A 19,944-nucleotide genomic window follows, 5' to 3' on the forward strand; every position below is an offset into this window, starting at 1 on the left:
TCACTTGCAGTCTAAACCATTGTCTAACACTGCAGTGTGCGTTTAAACGTATTCTGTGGGAACTGCAGAAAGAACTAAGGGAGGCACAATGCGATTTGTGAGTTGGAGTTTAGCTGTGTTTTGCTCAGAGGGAGGCACAGCAATTCTAGTGTGTTATCTTTGTGTGCAAGGGGTCAGATGACGTTCACAGTGATCCCTGACTTTATAATCTGTTATATGTATATGAAGTGCTCTGAGATGGATGCTATGGGAATACAAAGAACTCACTACCAGCACTCCTGAGAAGATTTCTGATACTAGAGGGCTCTCTCGTCTAGCAAAGTCATAACAAGATCCAGTGGCTGGAATTTGAAGCTAGACAAATTCACACTGGCAATCAGGTGCAAATTTGTAATAAGAAGGGTAATTGACACTTAGAACAGTTTACCCTGGGATATGGTGGATCCTCAAAGACTCCATGAGTCTTGAAATTGACGCCAGCCCAACCAGAAGTAAAAGGCTTGATGCATGAATTGCTGGGTGATATTCTCTCACTTGTGTTATGCAGCCGGTCAGACTAGATTATGAAAACAGTCCCTTCTGGCCTTAACAACTGTGACTCTACCCTAGAGGAGCACTGCTGACTCCCAGGTCTTTGAAGGAAGGGCACTGGATTGCCCCTTGTTCACTCAGTGACTCACTAGTGACAGGCACAGCAAGTGCAGCACTGAACGTAGTTCTTTCTGTTCTGCCCAACACACTGGGTATCAGGCTAAGGGAGGATCCAGGCACTGATCTGGTTAAGTGGGAGCCAGTGGACCCAGCCCTGCCTGGGGGAGGTGGGGAGAGATAAAGCTAACGGGACTTGCTTCCAGGCAGAAGTGTAGCAAGTATGCTGGTCAGGAGCAGGTGAACTCTCCATACTATAACTGGGGCGGAAGGAAATCGCCACACCTGGCCATTAAGGGGACACACAGGACAGAGCTCCTGGGGGCAGAATGACAGGGGCTTAATGGGTTTGACAGAAGAGAGGGAGCGTGGCTGTGTGATGCAAGAGCATGGCTTTACTTTGACTTTTTGCCCTAGCACAGCTGGCTGCAAAGATTTTTATCTAAAATGAAAAAAACAACAGAATCCAAACTAAAGAACGGGCCAAACACAGCGGCACTAATATAGAGATTTTATTTCAAATGTATTGAGTCTTACAGCACATTGTTCGTCACAGCGCTACTGAACTGATTTGGAGGTTCTGGCCAGCACATTGTGACACTGACACCCACAAGAGCTGAAAGCAGTTTAGATTAACCATGTCTGAATCCACATGTCCAGGAATACGGGCCCTGACTCTCTGCTGCCTTATGGCTTGCAGTCACTTCCACCCGCAGAAGGTGAGGCCAAATGGGAATTGTGCTCACACCAGGGGCTCAGTGTCTTATGCCCACTCTCCTCTAGGGGTGGAAATAATGCAAGGTACAAGGCAGGGGAGAATCAGAAGTATGACATCTCTCTCTCTCTCTCCCCCCACCCTTGTTGTTTGCTCCCAGTATGGAACAGCAAACCAGTCTGAGCAGATACAGTCTCTTCAGATGATGCTACCTTTACTTTCATTATTGGAAACCAGGGAGGCGGAAATGTAAAAGTGCGGGAAATTAATTGGTTTTGGTACTCCTTCAACTGAAATCTGAAAACCACTGGGTTCTGCAAATAGAACTGGGAAGTCAGAACATGGTTTGAATAGCCTAGTGTTTGGTTATTTACGAGATAGGGAGGACTCATATCCCCCACCCTCCCAATGTGGAGTCTTAAGTAGGGTATCTGTGGTCTCTTAATTTGGAGAAAACCAATTTACCCAGCTATAAAAAATGCCCATGGTTCCACGCTCTTTCCATTGCACCGACCAGCATCTCTCCAGATTTCTCAGGAACCAAGGATCAAACATGGCTCACAAGGATCCAAGGAAAAAGCAGAAGCTTAATCTTGTACCTCATGTCTTCCTAAACTTGTACCCCAGTGAGCTTGCCTTAAAATGAGCTGGGATGCTTGGTGTGTAGCATATGGAAGCAACAGAGAGGCAATAACTACAGATTTCAAAAGGGTGACTCTAAAAGTTATGGCTTCTGTACAGCAGACAGGAAAGGAAGTCTAGTCCAGGAGAAACTTTTAAGTGGTGTTGGAATGACCCAGAGACTGTTTCTGTCACGTAGTGACATATGCTGCATGTGATGCCCATCACTGTATCCTTTTGGTTAAGTGCCACATTACAGTGGAAAAAAAAACCAGACTGTAGAGGCTCTGTTGGCCGGCTTTCTCCCTACCCCCAATTTGGTATCTCTGCTTCATTCTCCCTTTTTCGGGTTACATTAAGTGCACAGAAATATATAGCAGCATTTGGACTGAAACCCTCACGCACACCAAATAGCACATTCCAGGAGGTAAAATGACACACTATGGCCTACCCTCAAGATGTCAAGTTTTCAGGATAAAGAGCAACAGGAAAAGGAGGAGATGGAGGCAGCAAAGGGGAGAAGGAGCAACACAGGAACACAAGTTATGTTTCCATCCCAGGACAGAATCACGGTCATTCCTGTGTTAGCACCAGGATGTGACACTGCGAGAGACTAGAAGTAGACAGGCAGAGCAAGAAGAGAACAAACCATTCTCCCCTCTCCCCACACAGTACTGCAGGGGGACAGTCTAGTCTAGTGCATTCACCACTCTCTGCAGGACCCGGACATTGACAGAGATCTGCTTGGCCTTGCAGAGAGGCCCCATTTTGTCTTCAGAGAGAAGGAATTCCTTTTCCGCATCCAAGAGAAGGTTAACCCAGGGATTGCTAATGAGTTCAGACCCCTCATCCACAAAGCCAGCCTGCAAATCAAACTCCATGGAAAGAGAAGCAGTGGAACCTCAAGGCTGAGCCTTTCTGAAGGGACACAGAGGTACCATTCGGAATCCACCCTCTTCATTCTTGTACAATGCAAACTGCCTTTTGTAGGGTGGAAAGAAGAGTGATTCTAAACATACCTTTCTATTGCTTTGGGGTACTTGTACAGGCAGTATCTGTGAAAGCATCACTTTCCAATCCATAGGAGAAAGAGCTTGTGGTCTCCTATTTAGCCCTAGGTCTTCAGCTATAAGTACACTGGTACCAAGATGGGCCCATCTCAATTCCTCTGCTTCAGACGGATATGGGATCAAGGAGGATTGCTGAAGACAATGCATTTGAGTTTGGTATTCAAATGCTGCACCAAAGACCTTCACAATTCCACTGGAGGCAGAGCCGTCCCTCAAATCTGTGAGCAAAAAGGCTTGGCATGGACAGCGTCCTTGTCTGGCATTCAACTGGATGCTGTGGCGATGGGTTTCTTCAGGTGTTGGCTCATGAGCTCCCTAGCACGAGACACCTGGATGTGATCGTAACAGGAGTTGCAGACAAGGACTGGGTCGTAGAGCTGCTGATCAGGAATGGGCAGCTTCAGATGGCAGCAGCCAGCACAGAACACGTTCCCACAATTCCTGTTTAGAGGTAATAAAAGCAGAGAGCAGTGACACAGTGACAACTCCATAAAGAATAAGGCCATGTCTAAACTGGGGGAGTCTAGGGCCAAACACAATCAGCATGTTCTTGAAGGCGTTCAGTCCAGTCTGCACTAACGTTCAACTATGTGAGAGCTGAGATGTTAGCTGACATGTTTTTAAACACCATCTACATTTCTAGTGTATACACGGCCAGAGGGAGGGTCAGCGACCCCAGGACAACTGATAAAAAAGACAGAGGGTCAGGGACTTCAAGGGGAGGGTGCGAAAGGGTAGGTGGATAGAGAAAGAGAGGATCAGTGATCCTGTGCTGGGGGGGCCTGAGGAGACAGAAAAGGAAGAACAGAGTCTTGGTCATTTGGGGGTTGGGGAGGAGACAGAAAAGAACAATGGAGATATGCAAGAAGTGGCTGAGTTTTACCTGCAGTGATGCCTTCGCTTAGCTATCCAAAATTCACAATCACAGTTAAAGCAGTGTGAGGCCATATGGTCTGGAACCCAACGTGTGACCTGGGGAAAATAACGGCCTTCATTAGCACCTCACTCCAGAAGCCTGTAATAGGCTTGCGAAACAATATCATTGAGGAGGAGACTGAAGCATGGGTTACAGTGTGACACTGGGCCATAAAACACACTGAACCATGTGGGTTGGTCTGCAAAGCAAGGCATGGAGGCACAGCCTGGTGAACCCACACCTCGCCTAGCACCAAATGACATGGAACTGCTCCCAGGAAAGCCTGCAGCCCATCCTGCTACAGCCTACCTCGCAAGGAAAGCAGAGAGCCAATCCTACCATGCGTCGCCACCTTGCAAAACAGGAAAGGCTGCTCTGAGCCTAGATCCCATCCTGCTTTGTAGACAAAGCCAACCCTGCGACACATGTAGCTGCATATGGATGTACCTCAGTCTCCTTCTTATCGACAGGCTCCCAGCTTGCTTCAGACAGGCAGTCCTCACTGTGATCAGAGTAGAAGTCCTCGGTGTCACTGCTGTCCGATTCCTTTAGACAGGTCTGCAGAGAGAAAGCCAAAGTCACAAAAGCCATCAGCCCCTTCCAGCACAGACCCAAAGGGTAGTATCCCTTCTACCCCACTCAGAATGTCTCCTGAAGGAGCAAGTGGCACTGTCACTCCCCAGCTCAGGAAGCAAAGGGCAGGAGAATCTGGACTGGCGTCATCCCCCATGTCTTCGGAAATAAAGGAAGATTGGATGAAGGAATCTTTGGGTACTAGGAGAGTGAAGGGCAGGAGGAGATGGTGTCCAGATGAGAGAAGAAACTCTGTTCCCTCCTGGGAAGCACAGGCTGGGAGAACGTAGAACCCCTGGACTGGGAGGACGAGGGGAGGAGTGAATCATTATCCTAATGAACGTCAACCCTGCACACCAACAGGAAGTGAGGGGTAAGAGAACATGTGAGCCTGGCATCACATGCTCCCCCTGGAGTCAGGGGAGAGCAGGGACATGAAGGGCAGGATATCATGGTTCATGGCTGGGTCAGACACTGTGGGAGATGGCACTCTGTAGGCCATTACTTACGAAGTCGTCTTCATAGTCCATCTGTGGCTCAGCCGGGGGGGCACAGCAGTGACGTATATCCAGCCTAAGCTGGAGCTCTCGCACCTGCCTGCGCAGCTGCTCCACTTCCTGCTTGTAGCTGGCTTCGATCTGTCGCAGCCTGTGCTGAATCACATCTGTAGGGAAGGGGAGCCCGTCATCATCCAGGTAGAGAGGAGGCACAGGGGAAGGGCAGCTTGGTGGCACATGTTTGGAGCCAGACACCTGCTTCAGGTGGCAGGGTAGCCATGGCCGGCTAGGCTTCCCTTCAGGGCCTGCACAATGTGCACTGCAGACTGGTGGTTTCACACCTTCTCTTGGAGGCCACTGGCTACTGAGATAGAACCCTGGCGCCCGCAACTGTTTGCTGCTCAACCTCTTGTTACAGCACCCATAGGAAATCAACCGCCTGGTTACTGTCTCCCCACCAGGGAGTGAGGTCACCATCCTCTGGAAACTGTCCCAGTTGGAACCCAGGAGAGAGAACTCGCTGGTCTGGCTCTGGGAAATGGGCCTTTGCCATAGCTCCAGTGGCACCATCCCCACCCGGCCCATTTCCTCCCAGTGCCCACTTCTGCTGCTCCCACTTTTGCCAGTGTCTTTATATTGATGGGGGATGCCTGGTATGGGGCTTGGGTTGTTCTGAGGAGAGACACTTGGTGCAGGGGTGTCCTGGCTGGGAATGCCCACTGCAGGATTTAGGGTGTCTTGGTGGGGGGGTTTCACAAGATTCCAGCTTCCATCAGATTCCAGGCCAGTTGCTTTTGAAGGATTATGGGGGCATGTTTCAAGCTGCTCCACAACTCTGACACAAGTCCTGCAGACGTTCTCCTGTCCAGAATGGTTTGGAGCTGGGCTGATGCCATCTACATCCTCCACATTCACCCTCCATCCCATTTCTGTCTCTGGAAAGATATTGCTTGCTGGTGGAGGCACCCAGTCACTAAGCGGCTTGCAATGCGCTTGATGATCAGTGTGGCTGTTGAAGCTGTTGCTGGTTTGCAGGGGGTGAGTTTTCCCCTGCTCCACTGGCACCTGGTGTGTTTCTCCAACAGCCACCACGGTGCCTTCCTCAGGGTGCAGCTCGGGGCCCTCTGTGCTGGCATGTCTAGGCTCCAGGCCCATCCTGACCTCCTGGCAGTGATTGTTCAGGTTGGGATCACTAGAAGTACGGGTCAGCGGGCTGCTGGAGTCACCGGCTGAAAGCAGGTCATCCATAGATCTTGTCTTTGGTAACCTGGGACCAAGAAACAAAGCCTGAATCTCCGGAGAAGGAACTTCTACTACAAAAATCCCAGTACCTGCTGCTCTGTGCCACAGGGGCCCTAGCAGCGGGGGAAGGGAACTGCCCAGCACACAGGGCTGGGTCTCTGAATAGTGCTAGGATGCTCGGAGGTGTGACAAGAGAACAGTTAATAGGGTTGCATCATTGCATCACCTTCGAATTTAGACTTTACAGTCAACATGTTAAAAGTAGGCACTGATTCTGGGTTCCTCGCCAGCTATTTCTTGGTTTAATCACTTCACAGCTGGGACATCACCTCAGAGGCCTAACCAGCCAACAAGAACCTCTGCTAATCTCTAGTTTCCTCATCATCCTGGGGCAGGGGGAGGGGAGGGGTCTATGTAGCACCAGGCAGCCCCTGGAGCACAGGGATACAGCTGGAGGAGCTCCCCTTTAGATCCCCAAAGCCAGTCCCCTCAGGTGTTGCTCTCCATTGATCAGGAGGAGAAGGAAGTGCCCAGAGCACTGTGGTGAACTGCCTGTGTGTGAAGGTGAAGGCAGCATCAGCATTAGGCTGAGACTGCACAAGCCAGCTAGTTGGGAGAGGCATGGACAAGTGTCTCACAAACTTCATTTTTCACAAACAGTTTCCTAGAGAGAGAAACAGACACTCCTAGTGCAGCCAGCATCATCATATCCGGGCACCAGGCTCCCTTCCCCAGGCCTCACTTCTATTGCTCCCTAGGACATGCTGGTGTTTGCACCACTACCAGGTGGCCTCAGAGCAGCTACATGAAATCTCCCCTTATGGTGCTCCTAGTATGGCGGGGAGCTGTGTCCTCTCTCTTCCAGGTGTTCCCTGAGGCTACCCTGGAAAGAGGGGTGACAGGACACTCCAGGCCCTGTCTTTTCAGGACAATGGTGTTGGGTGCTTCTCATGGCAAATGTGTGTGTGTAATGTCAGCCAGAGGAAAGAGCAAGTGAGCAGGAAAGAAACCCAGGAGCACGATAGAAAGGGAACCCAGAGTGGTGCTCCTTTCTCCCTACCTGTCCAGAGATCTGCCGCAGAACTCCTGGCTTTGGGATCCTGGGGGCAGGTAGCGGTCCATTCCCTCCTCCCCTAGCGGACAGGGGGATGATGCTGGAAGGTACACTGCTGTCCACAGATGTAGTGCTCGCACATGGCACACTGGGTGCAGCACCTGCAGGAGAAATTATACTGAGGGACAGGACAAAAGGGAAACCCCTCCCCATCCAAGGCAAACCAGCCTCCCTTCCCTCCAGCCCAATTACCCTTCCCAGACAATTCTGGCTCTAGCTACAAGCCCATACAGCTGGGTTGTGGGCTGCTACTCACCTGCTCGGTGCCAGGCATGTAGAGGAGATTGTGGAAGTTCTTGTTGCCAGCTCTCAGGAGGGACCACACTGAGCAGGTGCGTTTGTAAATGTTGTGCATCTCTCGCTCACATGGGTTGTTGCCCAGGAAGGTCCCATACAGGCAGGAGTATGTGTGCTGCACCAGCTTCACCTGCACCACCAACAGAAAAGGGCAATTGACAGGGCCCTTAGAAAGCAATTCTCCCTCACACCCACGTAACACAACTCCCACCCCACCTAAAACAGCTCACCCCCAAAGCACACCACTCCAGCCCCCTGCCACAGCTCTCCTTCCATCCTGTGGGAGAATGTTACCCAAGGATCCCTTGATGTCAACTGGCAGAGGCTACAGGGGATGCATAGGGTTTTACAGGAATCCCTTGGGTTGGATATTTGCATAATAATTCACCAAAGAGTGGTATATGAGATCTCTACTGACAGCCAGCAACCTCCTGGTTCTCATAACCATTGCAAAATGTATGTGTGGATAATATTCAAAGGAGTTATGTACTATATTAAAAATTGTGTTTTTAAGGTCCTGGAGTTAAGGTTCTATACCTCGGAAACGTTCCTTTCAGGCAGGAGAAAACTGACCCTTATCTCACTGTCTGGCCATTTGTGCATTGCATGCCTATTTGCATACTGAGCCAGGTGCAGACTGAGAGATTGCAAAATCTACAAGTGAGGAAATCTTCAGGAATAAACAAACAGCTGGGGGTGTCCTGTTCATTAATAAAAATAAAGAATTAGTGTGGGATATCTTGGACAGCTAAGAAACACACTGAAGTCTTCACCAAAGAGGCAAACTGACAGCGTGCATATCTCATGAAAGGAGGGTCACAGCCAGCCTGGCTGTAAAGCTGCGGAGATTTTGGTTGAGCAACATTCGGCAAGACACCACAGTGTCTTCTTAATTAAGTCTAGGTTCTAGAATGTATGTTATGATTTTATTTTCTATGAAACCATTTGTTTCCAATACTTCTACTTGCTACTACTTGAATCTCTAGGCTTCACCACCCTCCTAGTGAAAAAGTTTTTCCTAATATCCAACCTAAACTTCCCCCATTGCAACTTGAGACCATTATTCCGTGTTCTGTCATCTGCTACCACTGAGAACAGTCTAGATCCATCCTCTTTGGAACCCCATTTCAGGTAGTTGAAAGCAGCTATCAAATCCCCCCCTTGTTCTTCTCTTCTGCAGACTAAATAATCCCAGTTCCCTCAGCCTCTCCTCAGAAGTCATGTGCTCCAGCCCCCTAATCATTTTTGTTGCCCTCCGCTGGACTCTTTCCAATTTTTCCACATCCTTCTTGTAGTGTGGGGCCCAAAACTGGATACAGCACTCCAGATGAGGCCTCACCAGTGTCAAATAGAGGAGAATGATCACATCCCTCAATCTACTGGCAATGCCCCTACTTATAAAGCCCAAAATGCCATTAGCTGCCTTGGCAACAAAGGCACACTGTTGACTCATATCCAGCTTCTTATCCACTGTAATCCTTAGGTCCTTTTCTGCGGAACTGCTGCATAGCCATTTGGTCCCTAGTCGGTAACAGTGCATGGGATTCGTCCATCCTAAACGTAGGATTCTGCACGTGTCCTTGTTGAACCTCATGAGATTTCTTTTGGCCCAATCCTCTAATTTGTCTAGGTCCCTCTGTATCCTATCCCTACCCTTTGAGTATCTACCACTCCTCCCAGTTAAGTGTCATCTGCAAACTTGCTGAGAGTGCAATCCACGCCATCCTCCAGATCATTAACGAAGATATTGAACAAAACCAGCCCCAGGACCGACCCTTGGGGCACTCCACTTGATACCGGCTGCCAACTAGACATGGAGCCGTTGATCACTACCCATTGAGCCCAATGATCTAGCCAGCTTTCTATCCACCTTATAGTCCATTCATCCAATCCATACTTGAACTTGCCAGCAAGAATACTGTGGGAGACTGTATCAAAAGCTTTGCTAAAGTCAAGGAATAACATGTCCACTGTTTTCCCCTCATCCACAGAGCCAGTTATCCCATCATAGAAGGCAATTAGGTTAGTCAGGCATGACTTGCCTTTGGTGAATCTATGCTGACTGTTCCTGATTACTTTCCTCTCTCTCTGAGTGCTTCAGAATTGATTCCATGATTTTTCCAGGGACTGAGGTGAGGCTGACTGGCCTGTAGTTCCCTGGATCCTCCTCCTTCCCTTTTCTAAAGATGGGCACTACAGTAGCCTTTTTCCAGTCATCCTCCCCCTATCGCCATGAGTTTTCAAAGATAATGGCCAATGGCTCTGCAATCACATCTGCCAACTCCTTTAGCACCCTTGGATGCAGCGCATCGGGCCCCATGGATCTGTGCTCGTCCAGCTTTTCTAAATAGTCCTGAACCACTGCTTTCTCCACAGAGGGCTGCTCACCTCCTCCCCATGCTGTGCTGCCCAGTGCAGCAGTCTGGGAGCTGACCTTGTTTGTGAAGACAGAGGCAAAAAAATCATTGAGTACATTAGCTTTTTCCATGTCCTCTGTCACTAGGTTCCCTCCCTCATTCAGTAAGGGGCCCACACTTTCCGTGACCTTCTTCTTGTTGCTAACATACCTGAAGAAACCCTTCTTGTTACTCTTGACATCTCTTGCTAGCTGCAACTCCAAGTGTGATTTGGCCTTCCTGATTTCACTCCTGCATGCCTGAGCAATATTTTTTTATACTCCTCCCTGGTCATTTGTCCAATCTTCCACTTCTTGTAAGCTCTTTTTTGTGTTTAAGATCAGCAAGGATTTCACTGTTAAGCCAAGCTGGTCACCTGCCATATTTACTATTCTTTCTACACATCGGGATGTTTTGTTCCTGCAACCTCAATAAGGTTGAAGTCACTTTCAGCACAAAATACAAAAAAAATTAAAAAGCAAATGACATTCATTAATTCATAGCTAGAGGACAAAATTTCAAGAAAGAACTTTGTTGGGTCTTTTCTTAAATTTGCAGTTATTCTTCAACACGACGTGGGACATTGGAAATCAATGAACAAAACATTAATTTTAAAACTGACATTGGGAATTAAGTGCAACTTATTCACAGAAAATATATATAGAGTGACCCTCCATTAAAATAAAAAAATGAAGCTCTTTTCATATAGCAGGCAGAAAACGAGCCCACATAAAACTCAACTATTCTTGTCTATTATGTCTATAACACAGGTACCACCCAAAGTTTGAAATATGAAGGAGTGTGTGTGTTTGGGTTGAAGAGCAGTCTGCAAATACAGATGATCAAACGTGTAACAGGATGGAAAAGATTATTTAAAAATATGATGAGGTGTTTAATAGTCTGGAATGCATTATAGGTTTAAAATTCCAAGTGATAGAGATCTACATGTGTGAGCAGGGACACAGGCACCATGTAAAGTTCCTTTAGCACTGGGAAATAAGTAAAAACTGAACTACATTGGACAATGCGAGTAAGCAAATAGGGACATCAACTGACAGCATTAACAATGGAATCACCATAATCAAACTAAATAGGGAAGGATTTGTACTGGCCTAATAGGAGTGTTCCCCACTCCAGCCTCATTGGCTGAATTCTATGCATTTTCACTCCCCTTCCCCCTCAGCCACATCATTAGAAAACCCAATCCATAATAAAACATCTTTCACTTTTACCTAAGCCCACTTTGCTTTTCCTCAGTACAACACCTCTGAGAGGCTCAGCTGTCCTTCTGCCCCAGCTCATAATCAGCAAGAAATAAAGACAAATTTGCTTGCACAGCTCTTACCAGGAAAGCTTCGTTAAATTCAAACAGGCAGGGGAACTGCTTGAGCAGCTGATGAACAGAATCTAGCCACTGAAGAAACACCGGACACTGCTCATTCTGATCTTCCACATTCTCGTGGTGCCCACAGCGATCACCAAATTTGTGACCAAAATCCAGCCAGTCTGATTCAATTAGCACCTGAAAACCCTGTTAACAAAGAAGAATGTTAACTGCAGCGCCAGGTACCCAGCAGAGCAAGGAAGCTCCCGTGAGTTTCTTGGAGGGCTAGAGAGAAGCTTGCACTTGTGCTAGGGTTAGAAGCAAAGCATAATGAAAGCTGGTGGTTACTCTGGCTTTATGTAAGGACAAGGCCTTTTCAGTAGCACTGAACTGACACTTTCAGAACCTATAATCCAAATATGAAGGAGTGGCTACTAAATCCACATAACAAATCCCTTTGAATGCCATGCAGAAAATATAGTGCGGAAGCTGCTACGCTCTGAACACAAGTGATCACTTCCCGAGTCAGAGGCTCTTGAGAGCCTGATGGATCACAATACACTGGCTACAAATCATTGAAGAATAGGTGGAAAACCCCTCACCGGCACAGCAGCTCTTGGAAATGTTGTGTGACAGACATGGCAATTTCCTACAATATCACTGGGAGGCCTTCCAGAATTAAGTTAAAATATCTTTGGGATCCATTGCCTTAAATGAATGGTCTATGTATTATTATGGACCAGGATTGTATGCAACTTCTCAGGAGGAGGAGGAAGGTAGGGAGATATGACAGATGTGAGACGTGAGGGGGTTCAAAGGGCTTTATTAAGCAATGTGCCAGACAAGAATGGACTTTTGGAACAAAAAGTGGTGAGTGGTTTTCCTGGGAAATATCTAAGGGGGAGTGAATGCAAATTCCCCACGTCTGATTATGCAAAAACCCAGCCTTTTGAAGCTATGCCCTGAGAAGTGAGCCATTGTCTGCTGAGCAATTCTGATAAGAGGCCAAGAACAAAGGACCACGCTATATAGAGGAAAGACTGAACTATTCATGGTGAGTCTGAATCTGAGACAGATGCAAACTGGTAACCACGATGAAAATCCAGTTGTGAGTTTGAAGGACTGACACCTACCAAAGCCCAGGTTGGAGTTAGGATGACTTCTGATAAGTTTTTTGGCATGCATGTAGTTTTTCTTATTGTTTTTAATATATTTTCTCTGTAATGCTTTTGCTTTAAGAATAAATATGCTTATAAAGAGCTGCACAGTAACTTATAACTGCAGCCCATGACATTGGGCATAGACTCTAGAAAAAAAGCGAAGTGCAGATGCTGTTCTTTTAGAAGGCGTGGCTTTCTAGAGATATCACAGTGTATGCAGGGAACTGAGCAGCCTGGACACCCCCGTCAGGAGGGAGACAGATGTGAGTCTCTGCCCAAGAGAGGTGACTGCTGAGGAGCCAGGTCCTAGCACAGGTTTCCTTGAAGGATCACAGAGGGGGAATATAGGTGCAGTTACCCTGCATTGTGACATTTTGCAAAGCAGCTTTACTATGAAATGAAATTCCACTCCATATCCTTTTCTCTGCTTCTGCTTGAGGCTCATCGCAGGCACAAGCAACTTCTTAACAGAAGCTGAACTAACAGAATGGCACTACTGTATGGTACCTCCATGGTCCTATAATAGGGGTCCAGAAGAATCTTTGCCAGTGCTACAATTTGCGGGGTTCTGTCCCAGCCATCTGAGCAGTGAACCAACACTGGACGCCCGTCTCGGTCAACTGCATTTGAGACCAGAACTGCTGTCTTCAACATGACGGAGAGGTGCTGCAGCCACTTGGTGCTCTCCAGGGCTGAAAGCCAGCTAGAGTGCACGTAAAAAAGAAAGAAAATGACTTGTTAGCTCTCTACTAGAGGACACGTCTATCCCAAGACTCTTTGGAGCCCTCAGCAAATACTGTACTGCTGCCTTTCCACACCAGCTCCCACAGATAGGAACCAGCTAACTCAGGAAGAACAGCACAGAATCCAGACCCCAAATCCTACTTTTTCTGGACACAAAAGCCATGAGGTCTCTACTGAAGCCCACAGAAGAGTGGAGTGTTTACAGTATCCCCAATAGTAAATACTGATCACAGGAAACAATGCTTAAGCTCTGTAAACACACCCAAGAGAAAACCTCTCTGATTCCTGAGCCAGCAACCTGGCTTGGGCAATTGGCCCGGAATGAGGAGATGAGAATTTCCAGATGGTGAGGAAGACAAAAAGGCAGGAAGTGGTAGTAGAGCACGCTGGCACTTACTTGCTCGGATCTGGCATCTGGCTGCAGACAGCGCGCAGGTACTGGAAGCTGTTCCTGATGGAGTGGATATTGGCCATGCCCATGAACACCACCTCGCAGTTTGGGTAATACTCTAAACATAGACAGACAGAAGAGGTCGGACGGGATCTGCTGCAGTCAAAGTGTCTCACTGCAGGTGCTCTGATCACAGCCCACAGAACAGGAGCTGCTGCCCTTCACTTCCACACGGCATTCCTGATCCCTGGGAGCTCTGTGTGCAGCCAGTGGGCAGCCTGTCCTAGCAGAGTGCATGGTAGGCAGGCAGGCAGCCTCGCAGTAATCTAGCAAGAGGAGGAAGGGGCAGCACGAATCTTGCCACTCCTCCCCAGGGAGATGTGTGTATTGGACACACTACACAAAGAGCCCCAGTCCAAATTGGGCATCCAAGGGGTCCAACAAGAAAGAGTCCAAGCACCGAGATGCCATGAGACAAGCTATTAAGCAGCCTGAGTGTAGTTTTATACCTTCACATTCACAGCCCCCTCCCTTTGCCCTGTTGGCAACAGCTGCGGTGTAGGATCTGGCATCCAGGATCAGCAGCTTCTGAGGAGCTCCTGCATTCTCCACACCCGAACAAGCCGTCAGCGAGGAATCTGCAGACACAGGACAGGCTGAACTTCCCCACAAACCAGACAACTCCTCCCATCTGGGCCTTGGCCTTTCACAGGTGGTGCTAGGCCAGCGCAGCCAGACGCTGACGAAACACATGTTTAAAGCCTTCCCCAGCATAGTGCAGTCAGGGCCTGAAAGGGCCTAAATAGTTAATCTGGGTGTTATTTTTAAATCCCACCCCACAACATCAACTCCCCCAGCCATCAGGAAACAGCTGCCCATCATTTGCATGCATCCCTGGGGTGGGACCAGGCTCTGGAGAGCCTTACCCAGCCCAGTTTGGGAAGCAAGCAGAAGGGAGTGAGCGTCTTACCAAAGTCTGTGTCGCTGGCCTCAGTGCCTTCGCTGGGGCCATTGTGGAGAGTTCCACTGGCTGTCTTTGCTCCAGGGTTCAAGGCACAGGCCTTAGCGATGGAGGTCACAAGATACTCGTCATCAGCGTTGCGCCAGCCCCACCAGCTGATTTCCGGCTGGCTGCAGCGTGCGATTGCAGCTCCATTGGGCTGGTGTCTGAGGAAGAGGAGAGTTTCACTTGGCATCTCATTGCCGACACACTAGGCAGCGTGCCAGCAAAAAATGCGGTTCTCGCCCTCAGAGGCAAGCGTCCTGCTCTGAGGACCCAACATTGTTCAAAGCAGATTCATTGTGCGGGGCCAATGTCTCAACTCACACATTAAGTGCACCGAGATCATGCCTACAAAAGGCAGTATGATGGCCCTGACTTCTTGAACTCCGGCCTCTGATGGCAAAGAGAAGCACAGCTCCTAAGAAGCATACAGGAGGTGAAAGACAGGAAATAGCTCATAGGTATAATGGGGTGAGAACCTGGCTGCCAAATGGCCTAAGGCCCTGGAGTTCACTCAAAGGCCTTGTCTACATTACCAAGTTTTGTCACCAAAACTGCCATTTGTTGACCCAAACGGTGAGCGTGTGCACACTGCAAGGCCACTTCCATTGGAGAGAATGCCCGGTTTTGGCAGCAAAATACATCCACCCTCATGAGAGATTTACGTCTTTTTTCCACTACATTTTTGTCAACAAAGTGCAAGTGTAGACACCACGCTTAAATTCATCACTTTAATTGGCCTCCAGGAGTTGTCCCACGATACCCGTCCTGACCGCTCTGGTCAGCAGTTTGAACTCCCCTGCCTTGCAGTCAGGTGAACAACCATCTGCCCTTCCCCCTTAGAAGCCCTGGGAAATTTTGAAATTCCATTCCCTGTTTGCTCGGTGTGGAGAGATCTCATTGCATCTTCCCAGGTGACCATGGCGGGTTATCGCAGCAAACACTCTCCCGCTTGGACCACTGCAGAGCTGTTGGATCTGCTCTGCATACGGGGAGAGGAGGCTGTGCAGTCCCAGCTGTGCTTGAGCTCGAGGCTTGTGCGAAAAGGGCTATGATTGGGACGTGCTGCAGTGCAAAGCAAAGAAAGGAGCTGAGGCAGGCGTATCATAAGGTGAGGGAGGCAAATGGTCGCTCCAGTGCTGCACCTAAGACCTGCTGGCTCTGTAAGGAGTAGACGCTATCCTCAGTGGTGACTCATCGGCAAGAACCCCATGGATACTTCGGAGGGAAGGGGGCAGCGGAAAGAGGACCTAACTCAATGGTGGAGTTAGATGCGGATGTGCAGCTCCCGGTGAGGTTGCCTGGTGGGGCAGGCAGCCAGGGATTGTTCTCCACTCCAGAGGTGTCTAGTCAGTCTCAGCAGTTGCTCTCCAGCGAGCAAGAAGCAGGAGATGAGAGTCCTGGTAAGTGGCTGTAGCTTGTGTAGTGCAGAGGTGGGTTCAGGGCACAGAAACTGGGGAGGCTGGCTGTGTTTCTGTGAGCTGGACGTTTTCCAGCGTAGCTAAGCAGTATGGTGGAACAGGGTGTTGATGCACGCTGAGATCTCACAGGAATCCTCCAGAGAGATCTCCAGGAAAGTTTCCTGGAGGTACTTGGTAATCTTCTGCTAAAGATTCCGTGGAAGAGCAGCTTTGTTCCTTCCCTCATTGTAGGAAAAACTTTCCTGCACCATTCGGCAATCACTTGTGCAGGGACCAGAGTGGCACACAGGTGAGCAGCATAGGTAGCAGGGTGGAAGCCACAAGCATGGAGTAGATGTACCCTTGTTTCCCAGCTTACCCTTAGCAGTGAGATAGTCTGCTAGAATTACGCCCACCTGTGGAAAAGTGTAGGAGAATTTTAGAATTTGTTCCTAGTATGCTGCACCACGACCCGTGCAAACAGCGTGTGCTCTTTTCCCCATGTGAAGCACTCCCTATCCTCCTGCCAACACTAACCATGCTTTGGCTGTTCACGGAAATGTGTGCCTGGCTAGGGTCAGTAAGAAAGTGATGGCAATGTTGCAAAAGGTGTGTTTAACAGAAATGTTTCAATGCCATGCGTGAATTTAACAATCCTGCTTCTGTGCATTGTCCCCTGTGCTTCACCACATATGGCCTTCAGTAACACCTCACATACCCCAGCCGAGTGTCTCCACCAGATAAGAAAGCGTCCAAGACACAGCAAAGAAGACATGTTCTGGGAGGTCCTGCAGTGCTCCAAAGCAGAAAAAAGGGAATGAAAGGAGTGCCAGGACAGAAAAGAGAATCAGGAGTTTGTTAAGGACGCTACTGAACAGATGCTTAAAGTAATGGAGGAGCAAACGCAGATGCTATAGACTGAGCAGATCAGTGCTCAACTTGCTCTGCAGCACATTCAGAACTCTTTTCCATGCCTCCCCAAACTCCACCCATACATTCCTTTCCACCTTTTGGGACTTCTCAGTTTCCCCTTCATTCTACCCCCTCAGACAACTTTCACAATGACAGCTGGACCTACACACAGCTGTAAGAGTCTGCCCTTCCCTGGTTCCTGCTTTCCTGCCAAGCATCTGTGTGTTTGTGTGTGCTGTTTCTTGTGCAATAAAAGCAAACTTTTATACTGGTAAATCATTTTTTTCTACAAGGTGAGATTGCGGGCACTGCCAATACATGCACAGGCATTTTAATCACTTTATTCCAGGAATTTAAGGCCCCAAATGTCACCATTGGCCCCTAGGAAAACTACCTGTAATGCAACATTGAAGCAGCTCAGACAGAGATATATGTAACTGGTGGTCATTGTCAAAGTGCTGCCTCAAAGTCTCCTGATTCGAATAGCCCCCCTGTGGGCTCCTCCGACAACCCTGGTATCTGGCTGCTCAAAATCAGCAGCCAAGCAGTCTGCCTCAGCACTCTGCCCCTGAGCAAACCTTTCACCCTTAGCTTCAGAGATTATGCAACTTATAGCACACGGCTATGACCACAGGAATATTATCCTCAGTGAGGTCCAACCTGCCATAAAGGCACCACCAGGGTGCCTGTAATTTGCCAAAGGCACATTCAAATGTCATCTGGTACCTACTGAGCCTGTTGTTGAATTACTCCTTACTGCTGTCCAGGTGTCTCATGTAGGGTTTCATGAGCCACGGCTATAAAGGGGTACGCAGAGTCCCCCAGGATCACTAGGGGCATTTCAACAGCCCCCACTGTAACCTTCAGGTTAGGAAAGAAAGTCCCCGCTTGCAGGTTTCTGTACAGGCTGGTGTTCCTGAAGATGCCTGCATCATAAACCTTCCCAGACCACCCCACGATGATGTCAGTGAAATGCCCACGATGATCCACAAGTACCTGCAACAGCATGGAGAAGTACCCCCTTCCTACTGATGTACTCCATTGCAAGGTGGTCTGGTGTCAAAATTGGAATGTGTGTGCCATCTATCACCCCTCCACAGTTAGGGTAACCCATTTCTGCAAAGCCGTCCACCATTTCATGCACATTTCCCAAAGTCATGGTCCTTCGTAGCAGGATGCAATTTATTGCCCTGCACACTTGCAGTCGACTTCCTCACTCCAAATTGATTCATGACTGACTGGTAGCAGTCTAGAGTTCGCAGCTTCCACATAGTGATCGCCACACGCTTCTCTACCGACAGGGCAGCTTTCATTGTGATGTCCTTGTGCCGCAGGTCTGGGGCAAGCTCCGCGTTCCAGGAAGGTGGCTTTCTGCATCCAAAAGTTCTGTAGCCACTGTTCATCATCCCACACCTGCATGACAATACAATCCCACCATTCGGTGCTTGTTTCCTGATCCCAAAAGCAACGGTCTACCCTATGCACCTGCTCTGTGAATGCCAAAAGCAATCTTATGTTGCTCCTATCCATATCATGCAGAGTGTCGGGCGCCTGTGAGTCTTCTTCAGTTAGGAACTTTACGATTAAGTGCACTGCCAGCCGTGATGTCCTCATGACAGTTAACAGAGCATAGGAGAGCAGCGCAGGATCCACCCCTTCTCACAAAGATGCTGGCGTGCACAGCCAACAATGGCTGTTGAAAAAATGCCAGAAGCCCATGGAGTGCTGGGACAGAAACAATTAGCACTGTCCCAAGATGCGCCGTGATCCACTCCGTCGTCCCACAACACCTAGCAACAGAAGGATGGTGGGATAGGTACCACAGTGCATTGCTCACATTGTTGATGATGATGCCCCCACTGTGGACACGATCTGCTGACAGAGGGAGCAAGTGTGAACACAAAATTGCGATTTTTATTTTGTCGACTTTTGGGTGTCAACATCACTTTTGTCGACACAAATTGTAATGTAGACATGGCCAAATGTTTGGTCAGTAAGATCACCACAAGGAATGACACTTTCATAACCAGGTCTCTGTGCAGGAAGCTACAGGAAAAAAGCATAGGAGTCAGTCAACTTTTATACAGTGTAAACCCTGGTCAGGCGATCCTCAGCTAGACACAATAAGGAAACATTAAGGGCTGGGAAAATACATAACAAACATCTCATTTTCAAACCTTGATACAAGCCTGCAGAGTCACAACTATGGGCTGTAAATTACCAAGTACTAAGGAGAGGCACAGAACTCTACACAAAAACTGTTAGAACAATGGCAAGGCTGCATAGCTGAACACTCAGTGAAAAAAGGCAGAAGTTCAGGTCATATCCCCACCTTAACTCTGTCCTCTGGTGCGCGTGTATGGTTATAACAGTCTCCTGGTCACATACCATTTTTCAAACAACAGATGCACCAACGTAGCATGGCTGTGCTCAGCTGCATGGTGCTGCCTTTCTTCAATGCAGGAAGCTCTGCGGGGTGCCAGGGCTCCAGGCTTTGGCTGCTGGGTGAGAGGACCCTTGGGCACAGGCGTAGTTTGACTTCTATTTGGGGGGGAGCAGGACCCATGCCAGGTCCACACTTCCAAGAAGGGAGCATCACATTGACCCTCTGTATAGTATCCGTAAGTATAGAGTGTAGCTGCACACCCCAGAACGGCAGTACTTCTGCGTAAAAGACTTATAACAGCTATACGAGTCAATAGCACTGGTGCTTCACCTGTGTAGGCTTCCATAGGGATCCCAAATTGCCTTCAAGCTCTAAACAGCACCAATGAGGAGCAAGGTGGCACACACAGCCTGATCTATAAGTGCTTCAGTAATACCAAGTTAAACCAGGCACGTGCAGAGTTCAGCTTGCTGTCCTCCCCAGGGAGTTGCCATGATGGCTCACTGGAACGTGGACATCCCACCCACCCTCTCTA

The 19,944-nt window shown here is 48.7% G+C and overlaps 1 protein-coding gene across 7 annotated transcripts in view; it reads right to left on the bottom strand.

Moving 5' to 3' along the window:
* Positions 1-1,145: 1,145 nt before the first annotated feature.
* The window catches only part of MTMR4 (myotubularin related protein 4), a 125,622-nt gene continuing 106,823 nt past the window's right edge, over positions 1,146-19,944 (bottom strand). For all 7 annotated transcript variants that reach the window (XM_030536534.1, XM_030536539.1, XM_030536533.1 and 4 more), the window contains 11 exons: positions 14,679-14,875; positions 14,218-14,346; positions 13,715-13,826; positions 13,081-13,276; positions 11,435-11,620; positions 7,653-7,823; positions 7,343-7,497; positions 5,053-6,307; positions 4,418-4,528; positions 3,938-4,026; positions 1,146-3,495 (listed from right to left, as the gene is read on the bottom strand). In XM_030536534.1, coding sequence (XP_030392394.1) covers positions 3,318-3,495; positions 3,938-4,026; positions 4,418-4,528; positions 5,053-6,307; positions 7,343-7,497; positions 7,653-7,823; positions 11,435-11,620; positions 13,081-13,276; positions 13,715-13,826; positions 14,218-14,346; positions 14,679-14,875 — 2,779 coding nt within the window. In that variant the 3' untranslated portion in view covers positions 1,146-3,317. The remainder of the gene's footprint in view (positions 3,496-3,937; positions 4,027-4,417; positions 4,529-5,052; positions 6,308-7,342; positions 7,498-7,652; positions 7,824-11,434; positions 11,621-13,080; positions 13,277-13,714; positions 13,827-14,217; positions 14,347-14,678; positions 14,876-19,944) is intronic.

This window comes from Gopherus evgoodei, chromosome 17, assembly GCF_007399415.2.
Source record: "Gopherus evgoodei ecotype Sinaloan lineage chromosome 17, rGopEvg1_v1.p, whole genome shotgun sequence".
In the NCBI taxonomy this organism is placed as follows: domain Eukaryota; kingdom Metazoa; phylum Chordata; order Testudines; family Testudinidae; genus Gopherus; species Gopherus evgoodei.